This window comes from Saccostrea echinata, unplaced genomic scaffold, assembly GCF_033153115.1.
Source record: "Saccostrea echinata isolate AGI-Se365-2 ecotype Australia unplaced genomic scaffold, CSIRO_AGI_Sech_v1 ptg000054l, whole genome shotgun sequence".
In the NCBI taxonomy this organism is placed as follows: Eukaryota; Metazoa; Mollusca; class Bivalvia; order Ostreida; family Ostreidae; genus Saccostrea; species Saccostrea echinata.
The window spans coordinates 11,748,824-11,761,468 of record NW_026889803.1 but is presented as its reverse complement, the minus strand read 5'-3'; the positions used below and the strand labels follow the sequence as shown (position 1 = coordinate 11,761,468).

The following is a 12,645-nucleotide window of genomic DNA, read 5'->3' as shown; positions in this document are numbered from 1 at the left end:
ACCATTATATGCATCATTATATGAATTGTAATTAAGCTGGAAAATAATGCAAAATTTTGCGTAAAAACTTAACTTCTATCTTAACACTGCTGTTATAAGGAACATACAGATATTATGCTTTATGCAACAAAGTTAGAAATTTCATTTTTACTGATGTATATATTCTTACCTTTGAGATTTCTGTACATTGTGTTACTATCAGATGCTTTACTATGCTTCCACGAAATGGATTTTATATACAATTTACTGACACCTTTATTTGACAAACATTACGTATGGGGGAAAAATATTGAAAATTACAAATAATATCCTTATTTTCTTTGCTTTCTTAAAGTTCATTATGTTTTATTATGTAATTTCCGCACGAAAACTTTTCAAATTTGAAAACCTGATATCAGATTATGTCGTGTAATTTTTCTTAATGAATCCTTCGGTTTGAAAATTGGATCTAGATCATTATTTTCGTAATTACAATGCAGGTGATTATAATTATGTGATTGAGGAGTGTACGCAACAAATGCAAAAGCAGACCACGCTAAACATTCTTTAATTATCAGCGCGATGTCGAACACTACATTGACCATATATTTGTGGGTCACATTGTAGTTACAGTCCAGTAGTTACGGGGGGGGGGGGGGGGGGTAAGTACCAGTCTTCTCCTCCCCCACTTATATTTTAGATTTTTTTTTTTAGAATAGTCTTTTGTTGTCAATTTAGTGAGGAAATTTACATCCAAATACCCCTTCCCCTCCCCCATTTTTTGTTGGTGTACAGTCGATGTCTCCCACATTATTGCATTAAAAAACTTATTCGAACCAAATGTGAAAGTACGGTATGTCCAACTCCAACCCCCAACACCACCATCACGAAATAAAATTTAAAAAAAAGACTAAGTCCCCTTTGTAGCACGACCAAAAGCGTGTTGATGAAAGACAGGGATCTGTAATTAAGGTGGCAGGCTAAATATTTTATTATGCTTTGTGAATTTGAATGCTTCAGAAAAAATGATGGAAGAATTACATGTAATCAGGAAAACTTTCTTAAATTTTACTTCAGCTGATGAGACAATAGGACGTCAAAATGAACAACACCTGAGAAAATGTGATACCTTCTAGAGTTACGTTTGAAATGATTGTACGTCTGCTAATTTTGAATTTGGTTAAAATGAATGAAATTATGATAAGAAAGAGAAAGAAAAAAACCTTTTCACAGAAATTTTCAGAAAGATTTTAGAAATGAGGCATTTGTAAAGGAATAGCTAAACCATATTTACAGCTTATACAACCTTTTCCTAACTCTGAACGTAAGAAATATCTACCAGAGTGTTATTCTGAAAGAGGCCTGCATTACACACTTAAAGGGGACCGTCCCTCTAATATGAGAGATAACTTTCCAAGTAAAAAATCTTAATATTACTCCTAGTTTTTTTTACCAGAGTTCAATAATTAAGACCTCGATCATCTGAGGCATGGATGTATGGTGTAACCTCGATTAAATCTGACATATGAAGGAAACATTAACTTCTATTTCCTTTTGTATATACTTTTCCAGTTCTTTTATTATATTTGAACATCCCCCCCCCCCCCCAAAAAAAAAAAAAAAACAAACAAACAAACAATTAAATCCAGTTTTAAAATCCTTATAAATTGAATAAGATCTATCTTTTAATAGACCATTTTAATAATGCTTTAATATATCAAATACCACATGTAGAATTTTAATAGTATTACATTTTTGTCCACTGAAAAAATATTCATAAGAAAGATAACTTTTGCTAATGGACGTATTATTTTTTTACAAGCACATACCCGATATTCCGACTTAGGAAGCAACGCTTTATTATCTGATGTACGTAGTTTGTAGCATCATCAACACGCTGGTTGGTGTGTGTGTGTGGGGGGGGGGGGGGGAGGGGTTAATATCTAGCTTTCTGCAATAAAAATCTGAACATAATCTGATCCACAGTGTATAACATTTGAATTTTTCATTCCAGTCACCGATCAACCAAATCAAATTAAAATGTGTCCATCCGTGAGTCTCGGTTTCCAATAGTGAATACGCTTAGTATAATATCGCAAAATAAATTTCTTTTGAGAACTTAAAGAATAATGATTAAAAAAATTTTTTTTAACCATTGGCACAGCCTTGGAATTTAATTTCATGGGTATTTTATACAGACCTTGTGATAAATTTGTTGGAGGATCCTGAACACGTGTCTATTGGAATCACATTTGTTTTGATAGAAAAACTGAAAATAAGTACAAGTTTGCACTGGCATACTTTCCTACTTTAAACATTTAATTTTACACATAGAATAGCACAGAATTTTCACCGCTATTTTATAGATAATTAATACAACTATTTTTGACAAATTAGTGGTCCCCTGCATTTAATCTCATTTTACTTATGATTGACCTCTCTTTCTTTTTTCAGTGTATAAAAGTATCAACAGCGTTTAAAATTATAAACAAGATGTGTTTGTGAAACACTGATGCCCCCGTATGGCAGTTTATGGCGAAGGTTTAAGTTTCTCAAATGCAAGTCAAACTCCAGGTGAAGAGATCGAAAATGTTGGTACCCAAATAAAGTTCTTGTCTCGAGGAATATACCTGAGAAACTTGAATGCCCTAGTACCAACTGTTCAAAAGTTATGGCGAAGGTTAAAGTTTTTAAAAGTAAGTAAAACGTCAAGGTCAAGGTCAAATGGGGCCACGAAAAAAGGTCTTGTCACTAGTGATGTTCGTGAAATGTGGGCTTCATATTTCACATGTGTAATCCTTATGACAAGACCTTCCTTTGGATACCAACAACTTTGATCTTTTGACTTTGACTTTGGAGTTTGACCTACTTTTGAAAAAATTTAACCTTGGCCATAACTTTTGAACGGTTGGTGCTAGGGCTTTCATACTTCACGTATGTAATCCTTGTGAGAAGACCTTCCTTTAGATACCAATAACTTTGACCTTGACATTGGAGTTTGATCTACTTTTGGAAAACTTTAACCTTGGCCATAACTTTTGAACGGTTGGTGCTAGGGCTTTCATACTTCACATATATAATCCTTGTGACAAGGCCTTTCTTTGGATACCAGTAACTTTGACCCTTTGACCTTGACTTGGAGTTTGACCTACTTTCGGAAAACTTTAACCTTGGTCATAACTTTCAAACGATTGGTGCTTCGGCTTTTATATTTCACTTGTATATTTCTGGGGAGAAGGCCTCTACTTGGGCACCATTAATTTTGACCACATTTGACCTTGACCTTGATGTTTGACATACTTTTGAAAAAAACTTTAACCTTTTCCATATTTATTCAATGGTTGCTGCTAGGGCTTTCATATTTCACAGGTTTATTCCTCGAGACAAGACCTTACTTTGGGTACCAACATATTTGAATTGCATTTGAGAAAGTTTAACCTTTGCTATAAGTTGCCATTCGGGGGCATCAGTGTTTCACAAACACATCTCGTCTTTTTTAGTAATAAATGAACACTCTAGTTTGTTGAGAATGGAAAAAAATATTCTTAGTCCAAGGGTTTGTGTGGACTGTTGCTTTATAGATTTTAAATGCTTCTGTATTCTAGAAGTAAATAAGATGGTTTCAAAATTTTATGAATGAACATTTTACCCTTGTCCACAGAGGTTATCTACCTAAATCTGCTCTACACGGAGCATTAGTAGTTTTACAATGTAAACCTTATGTCTCCTTCTTAAACTTCATGTGAAATTTTCTATTATAGAATTACAGTTCACATCTTCAACATAAAGCTGACAAATATTGTCTGGATGGATTGCATGGTGAAGGAGTGTGTTTTCATTAGAAAGAAGACAGACATCAGGGGCAGATCTAGGATTTTTTTTCCATGGTGGGGAGGGAAGGGGGGGGGGGTCCACATATCAGACTCTGAAATTCTTTGACAAGTAAAATAAATAAAAACAAATACATAGCTTGTCAGCCAAACCTGGAAAACCTTTACCGTCACTAATTTTTACATAGAAATTTAATAAGTATGAAAAATTGGGGGGGGGGGGCAGACCCCCCAAGATCCGCCCCTGGACATCATAAATGGCAGGTGAAAATTTTTATATAAAAATTAATATATTTCTTTTTTTCGTGAACTTATAAATGCCCTTTGGGAATTTTGCGCAAATTCTCTGAAAAAATGAACTCTACCTTGTATACTTGATGAATAACAGTATCATATACAATGTAGCAGTTTCTAACTAAATAACTACAGTAAAACACGCTCATAACGAAGTGCTGGGGACGGGCGATTTGCTTTGTTATAAACGTTATTCGTTATGCCTGTTAGCTTCACAATATATTTAAAACCCACAGGGAATGACAATCTCTTCCCTATAAGTGTCATTTCATTATAAGCGTGTTTACTGCACATGTATCTGCAGTATGTGTTTTGTTTCTTCTTATTTTAATAAACTGCCTTTTTTAATACTACCCCCCCCCCCCCCCCCAAATAATAAAATAACAAAAGGCCCATGGGCCACAATGCTCACCTGAGTTACTTTGGCCCTGTTGTTCTTCACAAGACCTCCCCTTTGTAATATTTATTGCGGCCCCGCCCTACACTACCCAAGGATGCTTAAACATAAGTTTCAGCTTTTCTGGCCCAGTGGTTCTTGAGAAGAAGATTTTTAAAGATTTTGCCTATATATTTCAATGTAAAACTTTGATTCCCTGTTGTGGCCCCGCCCTACCCCCGGGGGCCATGATTTGAACAATTTAGAATCCACACTACCCAAGGATGCTTCCACTTAAGTTTCAGCTTTTCTGGCCCAGTGGTTCTTGAGAAGAAGATTTTTAAAGATTTTGCCTATATATTTCGATGTAAAACTTTGATTCCCTATTGTGGCCCCGCCCTACCCCCGGGGGCCATGATTTGAACATTTAAAATCTACACTACCCAAGGATGCTTCCATATAAGTTTCAGCTTTTCTGGCTCTGTGGTTCTTGAGAGGAAGATTTTTTAATGACCCCACCCTATTTTTGTCTTTTCTTGATTATCTCCCCTTGTAAGGGGGGTTGGCCCTTCATTTTAACAATTTAAACTCCCCTTCACCCAAGGATGCTCTGTACCAACATTGGTTAAAATTGGCTCAGTGGTTCTTGAAAAGAAGTTGAAAATGTGAAAAGTTTACAGACGGATGGACGATGGACAACAGGTGATCAGAAAAGCTCACTTGAGCTTTCAGCTCAGGTGAGCTAATAATAATAAAATTGTGCACTTGAATTATCTCTTTATTTTCATTTATATTAAACAAACATAAGTAATTGCACACATACCTAAACAAGACACTTTAAAACAGTAAATTCAAGGAATATTACTTTAGCATTAATCTTGTTTGATGTTGTTTGACTTTCAAATACGAACCCTGACTCCTGATCTGTGACAGTCAGTCTGATGGTGTTCTAAATAATACTGATCTTTACATTAAATACATTAAGAGATGATTAAGGTTTTCTGTAACAGAAAAGCATTTGAAGTTACTAGGGGAAGGGGCATCATTGTCATTGTTAGATGGTTGGTCTTATCATTACAACTGCTTTTACACACATTTATATCAGATAAGGCAAGGAAAATCTATAGTCTGTGTAGCCTGTGACCGTATTTTGCTGTAGTATGGAATGCACTTGTGAATTAGGGTAGCCAACTCATCAATACTGTTCATCTTACTTTTTAAATAAGATTGCACTACTATAAATTTAACTTAACAATCAGAATCAAGGAGGAAAATAAAACCCTGGTGTATTAACTGTCTGTTAGGGAGTCAGCTTCTTGAGAGCACATACTCATTCAAAGAAAGCTGGGTCACAAATACATATACAGCATGTACTCAAAAGAATTTTAAATAAAAATCTTAAAAAATTGCTTGGTCTCAAGTTTGACTTGAATTTCTCTGTATATAAATGTACCATGCAATTACACCTGAAGCATAACAATACAAGTCATATCTACTCCTGTATTTTATTTTCCTATCACCTCTGCTGTGCAGAAAACATTTAGCTTTTATTTTGAAAAACAACTGCTCTAATTAAGTTAAACTTAAAACTACAAGATCATTCTACGATTCATGTTATCAATACACATTGTTTTCATATTGTAGCTTTCTAAAATTTGTAAGAAAAATTGCTTCCTTTCATTCTTCACAAATAATTGCATAATAAGCATTCCAAAACAGCATGTACATTTGAGATTCACAAAGTTCATAGAGAATGTCAACAATTGGGATTCAAATCCAAGGTTCATAATTAAATACATTTTAACATATGTGGAGTGACAAGCAGAATATCGGTACATAATCTTCAATATAATGTATATATATGAAATTACGAAAAAATACCGAGATCCATAGCATACATTAAAAGAAACTTCATTTAAGAAATGAATTTAATTGCTACCCAATTTATACGGTATAAAGTAGGTTGGGGCAGTTTACGCTTTATAAACTGCAAAGCGGTTTATTAAAAAACGTAAACTGTTCAAACCCACTTTATACCGTATAAATTTGGTAGCTATTAATTTCATTCCTTATAATTTAATTTCATTCATTTAGTGTAAGAAAAAAGATGAATGCCCTTAAAAAATGACTTCAAATTGTAAAAAATTTAAATGTAATGTCAGGCGGATCGATACGTTTTTGATGCAAGTCATTGTGACGTAGGCAACCCAATTTATACGATATAAAGTAATTTTTTTATACAATCAAATACCGCGTTATAACCAGAATTAAATTATTTATATATCTTAATGTTTTTAAAAAAGTATTCCGAATTCCAAGGAAAATAATCTTATACTCTTATACATGATTAGATCAGTATCTAGTGTAGGACTTACTTTCAACGATAGGCCTTTAAAAATACTGTGAAATGTACATAAACACACACATACAAATTTAGAATCACGTCAACTCATTTCCTTAATAAAAGTCCTATTTTGCAAAGACATGTTTTTGGATAGATTAAGAATTTTATTCCTTGATGAATTTGAGGTAGTCATCCTCCTTCATCAGGTGCTCAAGCTCAGATGGTTCCCCAACAGTCATCTTGTACAGCCAACCTGGAAACATGGAGTTAGGATATTTCAATATTACAGTTCTCTTATCCCTCATCCTTTCCTACATCTAAATGACAAAAACTCCAAGAACGAAAACTAAATAATGTAGCTCTTAAAATACTCTAACAACAACTAAACATTCCACTTCTCTATTTGACACTGGTTCAAGGTAGGCATTTATTGCAAGCTATGGGTTTTGACCCTTACCCACTTCTACAACCCGGTTTAATGGAATGGAGTGGATTACGTGGATTGCAACAACCTTATGGGGTAAGCATTGTAACATGTTTTAGCAATTTTTTATTGTCAGCAATATTTGACTTTGACCTAATATTAAACTTAAATACTATATATAAATATGAAGGACCTTTGTCAAAAATCAAACTCTTTACATACATGAGTTAGTGTCAGGAAACAGTATCTAGTTATAAGCAAATTTTTGGGCCCCTAAACAATCTTGTTATTTCATTAAGGTACAGAAGTCACAATTTGATTACAATCATTTTAAAAGAACACTCATGTGTGTGAACATTCTGATTCAACTATTTCATACCCCCTTGGCTTCCTGCATCTTCTATAAGGCAGTTTGTCCACTAGGAGGAAAAGGTGAACAATTCTGATACTGACCTTTTTCATAACAGGATTCATTGACAAGTTTAGGGTTGTCCTCCAAAGCAGTGTTGGCTTCTTTGACCACCCCTGAGATGGGGCTGTACACCTCACTGGCTGCCTTAACACTCTCTAATACTCCCGCCTCCTCTACAATACCAATATATGTACAGTAAAACATCAGTATCTCAAACATCATTATCACATATTACCACTGAAGTGGAAGTCCAAACCACTTTTTAATCTATGTACATTGTATTTTAACCTTGATATCTTGAATCTTTGGATATTTTGAAGCTTTTTCTTGGCCAATTGAGTTCGAGATAATGAGGTTTAACCTTTTATTACCTCGTACAATATATTTCACTATATCCTCCTCTTTTGCTATACCATTAAATGTATAGAGGATATTGAATGTTTTGTAGTTGGATATGGAATTATTTCATTAGTGGTTCAGGATTTTTAGTTAATTTTTTTTAATTCTTTTAACATTATAATAAAGGGGGGTACCATAATTTAGAAGCCTCTATAAACTTAATTGTTGAAGAGAGGGTCAGTTAAAAAGTTTTAGCAATGATTTTTACAAAAGTTGAGAAATTCAAAAGTTCAAAGGTTAAGGATGAAGGGGTCATTACCATCAAGATGCTTTTTTAAAGATATACATGTAATTTTAACTAGAATATGACAAGGGAGTTTACCTCTCATGCATTTAAAGGTGCTTGAACACAGATTTGAAGTTAATATTTTCTCAAATTTTCTGTATAATTTCATGACTTATATGTTGCTATAGCATTTCATACTAAAATATAATAAAAATCTTATTTCATCTCGAAGTTATTAAAACTTAGAATTTCTGGACGCATTGGATTGCCACATCCTTGCGCTTTCACATATTTTAATTTTATTCTTAATACTTAAGAAAAGTGGCAATTTTGTTGTGTATTAATGAAAAATATTAAAACTATAACCCAGAAAATTCAGAGTAGAAATGTTCGAAAGCAAAACCCATTCACAGTATTGGAAGTCTGTGCTCAGTGGTGTGTGTAGAGTTTAACAATTGAACACACCAGGTGAATCGTAAACATTAACAATAACAGAGCTCGTGCCCAGTTTACAAAAACAGTTTAACTTTCACGGGTGTGTTCAATTTGTTAAACTCTGTACACGTCACAGAGCACAGACTGACAATACTGATGAGATGGTTTTGATTTTGAACATTTCTACTCTGAATTTTCTGGATTATAGATGTAATATTTTTTATTAATACATAACAAAATCGCTTCTTTTCTTAAATATTAATGATAAAGTTAAAATTTGTGTAAGTGCAAAGATGTGTTAATCAAACGCGTCCCGGAATTCGTAATTCCAATAATTTCCAGACAAAATAGGTTTTTAATTATATTTTCGTGTGAAATGCTATTGCAATATATAAGTCGTGATATTATACAGAAAATTTGAGAAAATATTATGTTCAAATCTGTGTCTAAGCACCTTTAAAATATGTTCACTAGTATGTGAGCCAAAAACACATCTTTTTCAAAGAATATAATAAGAAAGTATCGATAGCTTAATTACATGAAAGTACTTTTATAGATTATTTTGACAATAGATGTACATTTATTTTTTGCATGTATGGTGTAGCATACATGGAAGCTACACCACTGTGTAATTACAGTATAAACCACCAGCATGAACAGAGTAGGAATAACCACACAAAAAGTGTAGTCATGATTTAGCAAATTTGACTACATATATGTACTATTTTTGGTCATTTTTTCTCAGTAGAGGCACTTACGCCCAAGTTCTAATTCTGTGTCCATTTCAGGCAGCTGTACATATACAACCTCACCCAGTTGATCCTGTAAACAAATACAGATAATATAGTACTTTGTTGAGGCACAGAGGTTCAAAAACATAGATTTCTAAGAGAAATGCAGCTCTGTTTATTCATAAAAATATTGCTATTAGCCTGTTAAGTCATTTATGATCTTTCCTCATTGCGACATAATATGTCAAGTTCGTAAAATACAAACCTGGGCAAATTCAGAGATTCCAATGGTGCCCATATCCCCATCAACTTCCACCCACTCATGTTTTTCTGTGAAGTACTTAACTGAAATAATAAAAAACAAGATGTTAAATGCAATATCAAAGACATAAACTTAGGTCAGTCAGGAAATTTAACACTTGTATGTTGATGAAAATATCTTGTTTTGAACAGATAGCTTGAAATTGAGGTACATACAATTTTTTTTAAGTGAGGTCAAGGTCAAAGGGAGGTTTAACATTAGAAAATTGACAAAGTGGTTGCTTTGATGAAAATATCTTGAACAGTTTCTTACAACTTTATCTAAATGCAAACTCTAGAAAAATGAGGTTAAGATCATAGAAAATATCAAGTTCAGAAAATCTGAAAGTTCAGTTTCTCTAAATAAAATAAAATGTATAATTACCCCCCCCCCCCCCCCCATGAATATGGCCAGGGCAAATAGAGTTTGTCATGTCCATCTTCCATTCTTCTGTCTGTCCTTCCACTACACTTTGTGGTTAGCTCAGTTTCTAAGAAACTATAACCAATATTCTTATCAAACTTCATATGCTGATACATATTGATGAGAGCTATTCAACTGCATCAACATTTTTTAGACTTTGACCTTTCCTTTGACCTTGACATCACTTTTCAAAAAGTTGTGTATAGCTCAGTTTCAAAGAACCTATTCAAGATATCTTTATCAAACCTTATATGCTGATACATATTGAAGAGAGCTATTCATCTACATCAACATATTTTACCTTGACCTTTCCCTTCACCCTGACTTTACCATAAAATATTTATGTTTAGATAAGTTTCAAAGAATCTTTTTAAAAATATTTTTTATCAAACCTTACATGCTGACACAATATAACATATTGATTTGACCTTTTCAAATTCATCAACATTTTTTTACCTTGACCTTTCCTTTGACCTTGACCATTTGTTTAAATTTGTGTTGAGCTAAGTTTCAAAGAAACTATTCAAGGTATTTTTATCAAACTTTCTATGCTAATACATATTGAACAGAGCTATTCAAATTCATCAACATTTCTCCTTTCATCTTGACCTTACTTTTCTTAAATTATTGTTTGGCTCAGTTTCATAGAAACTATTTAAGATATTTTATCTTCAAACCTTAATTGCTGAGAGGTATTCAACTTCATCAACATTTCTTGACCTTTTTCTTGACCTTTCCTTTAACCTCACTTTTTCTTTAATTTGTGTTTAACTAAATTTCAAAGAAACTTTTAAAAGACATTTTTATCAAACCTTATATGCTGGTACATTTTGGTGAAAACTAATCTTTAACATAAATTTGTGTATAGCTAAGTTTCAAAAAAACTATTCAAGATATTTTTATCAAAGTTCATTTGCTTATACATATTGAGGCAAGATATTCAACTGCATCAAGATATTGACCTGGTCTTTCCTTTAACCTTGAATTCACTTAACTCAAATTTGTGTTTAGCTCAGTTTAAAGAAAGGAATGTTAACTTCATTTGCTGATACATTTAGATTGTGCTATGAACTGCATCAAAATTTTTTGACCTTGGCCTTTCCTTTGACATTGACCTCACTTTTCTTAAATTTGCACTTAGCTCTGTTTCAAAGAAAGTATTCATTATGACAAGATATTTTTATGTAAGCTTATGCACTGATACATAACTTGGTGAGAATTTGTCAACTGTGTCCAATTTTTTTTTTTTACCTTGACCTTCCCAATGACCTTTAACTTTACTGTTTATTGTGTATAAAATTACTTTTACAGAAACTATTCAAGATATTTTCATCAAACTTCATACACTAATACAAATTTCCATTTTACATTACTAATGAACCCTAGGGAGGACATTCATGTCCTATGGACACATTCTAGTTTGTGTATGGAGTTTGATAAAAACATCTTTATGAGTTTTACTGTTTCTAACTGTGGATCTCAGAGCAGAATGATAGAAAGATAGATAAAGGACAGATGATAGACTAAAAACACTTTATATCCCTGTCATGTTGGTATATAGATAAAGAGTAATGCATATACCATTGAGGAAGGTAATGAACCTGTTGATGATGATTAAACCTTTATAACTTGAAGTCTTAAATTTATTTAATCATACATAACTATTCAAATGTGTTTTGCCATTTCTCAAATGAACCATCACAAAATATTCAATTCATGTTCCTCTTTCAATAATTATATATATATATATATATATATATATATATATATATATATATATATATATATATATATATATATATATATATATATATATATATATATATATATATATATTCAATATTTTTTGTGTTTTTCTTTGTTTTTCTTTTTTTTAATTAAACTTAAGTGCTTATCTAAATGAGAAAAAAGACATAAAATTTTCTATTATCATATATGTTTAAATACAAAATACAATATGTTAATGTAATCAAATGAAGAATAAGTTATATAAATTTTTGTGCTCCTTTTAGTCATTTTCTAAAAAAGGTGCATACAGGTATATCCTTGGCCTGCAGTGTCACCTTGCAAGATTTGAACAATGCTTCTTTTTTATATTTAACCCCAACCAATAATTTATTCTGTAATAAGATACGATTATAAATATTGTTACGTAATGCATAATACTCTATTTCACAACTGCTTACTTTAAGGATAATAAAAGGTCAGGGGGTGAACAGTCAACGTGAACTTAATCAACTGATATCCTTCTCGAAGGCATTGTTTATCTAAACACCTAAAATGTTACATGACACTCACCTCCTAAAAGACGTTGTGAAAAACTGATATTTCTACATTGTACACTTGTTACATTTGCAACACATCTGTATGTTCGCAGTTTATTCAACTGCCCTAGTACACAACGTCCTACTGCTGTGGCCATTCTTTGAACAATGCAGAGTGAATTCCCTTTACAGAGCTCTTCTTTCACA

General features: G+C 32.6%; 1 protein-coding gene across 1 annotated transcript; it reads right to left on the bottom strand.

The window, feature by feature from the left end:
- Positions 1–5,244: 5,244 nt before the first annotated feature.
- LOC133172510 (glycine cleavage system H protein-like) lies at positions 5,245–12,598 on the bottom strand. The gene is made up of 5 exons (XM_061307408.1): positions 12,473–12,598; positions 9,716–9,795; positions 9,478–9,541; positions 7,701–7,832; positions 5,245–7,076 (listed from the first exon to the last, which is right to left on the bottom strand). The coding sequence occupies exons 1-5, from the start codon at positions 12,594–12,596 to the stop codon at positions 6,988–6,990; spliced, it is 489 nt and encodes a 162-aa protein (XP_061163392.1). The 5' UTR covers positions 12,597–12,598; the 3' UTR covers positions 5,245–6,987.
- Between the last annotated feature and the right edge of the window lie 47 nt (positions 12,599–12,645).

Coding starts and splice junctions, on each gene's coding strand:
- LOC133172510 (XM_061307408.1), bottom strand. CDS start 12,596: ATGGCCACAGCAGTAGGACGTTGTGTACTAGGGCAGTTGAATAAACTG. Junction 7,833..9,477: donor CACAGAATTAGAACTTGGGC/GTAAGTGCCTCT, acceptor TTGGTATTGTAG/AGGAGGCGGGAGTATTAGAG. Junction 7,077..7,700: donor TGAATCCTGTTATGAAAAAG/GTCAGTATCAGA, acceptor CCATGTTTCCAG/GTTGGCTGTACAAGATGACT.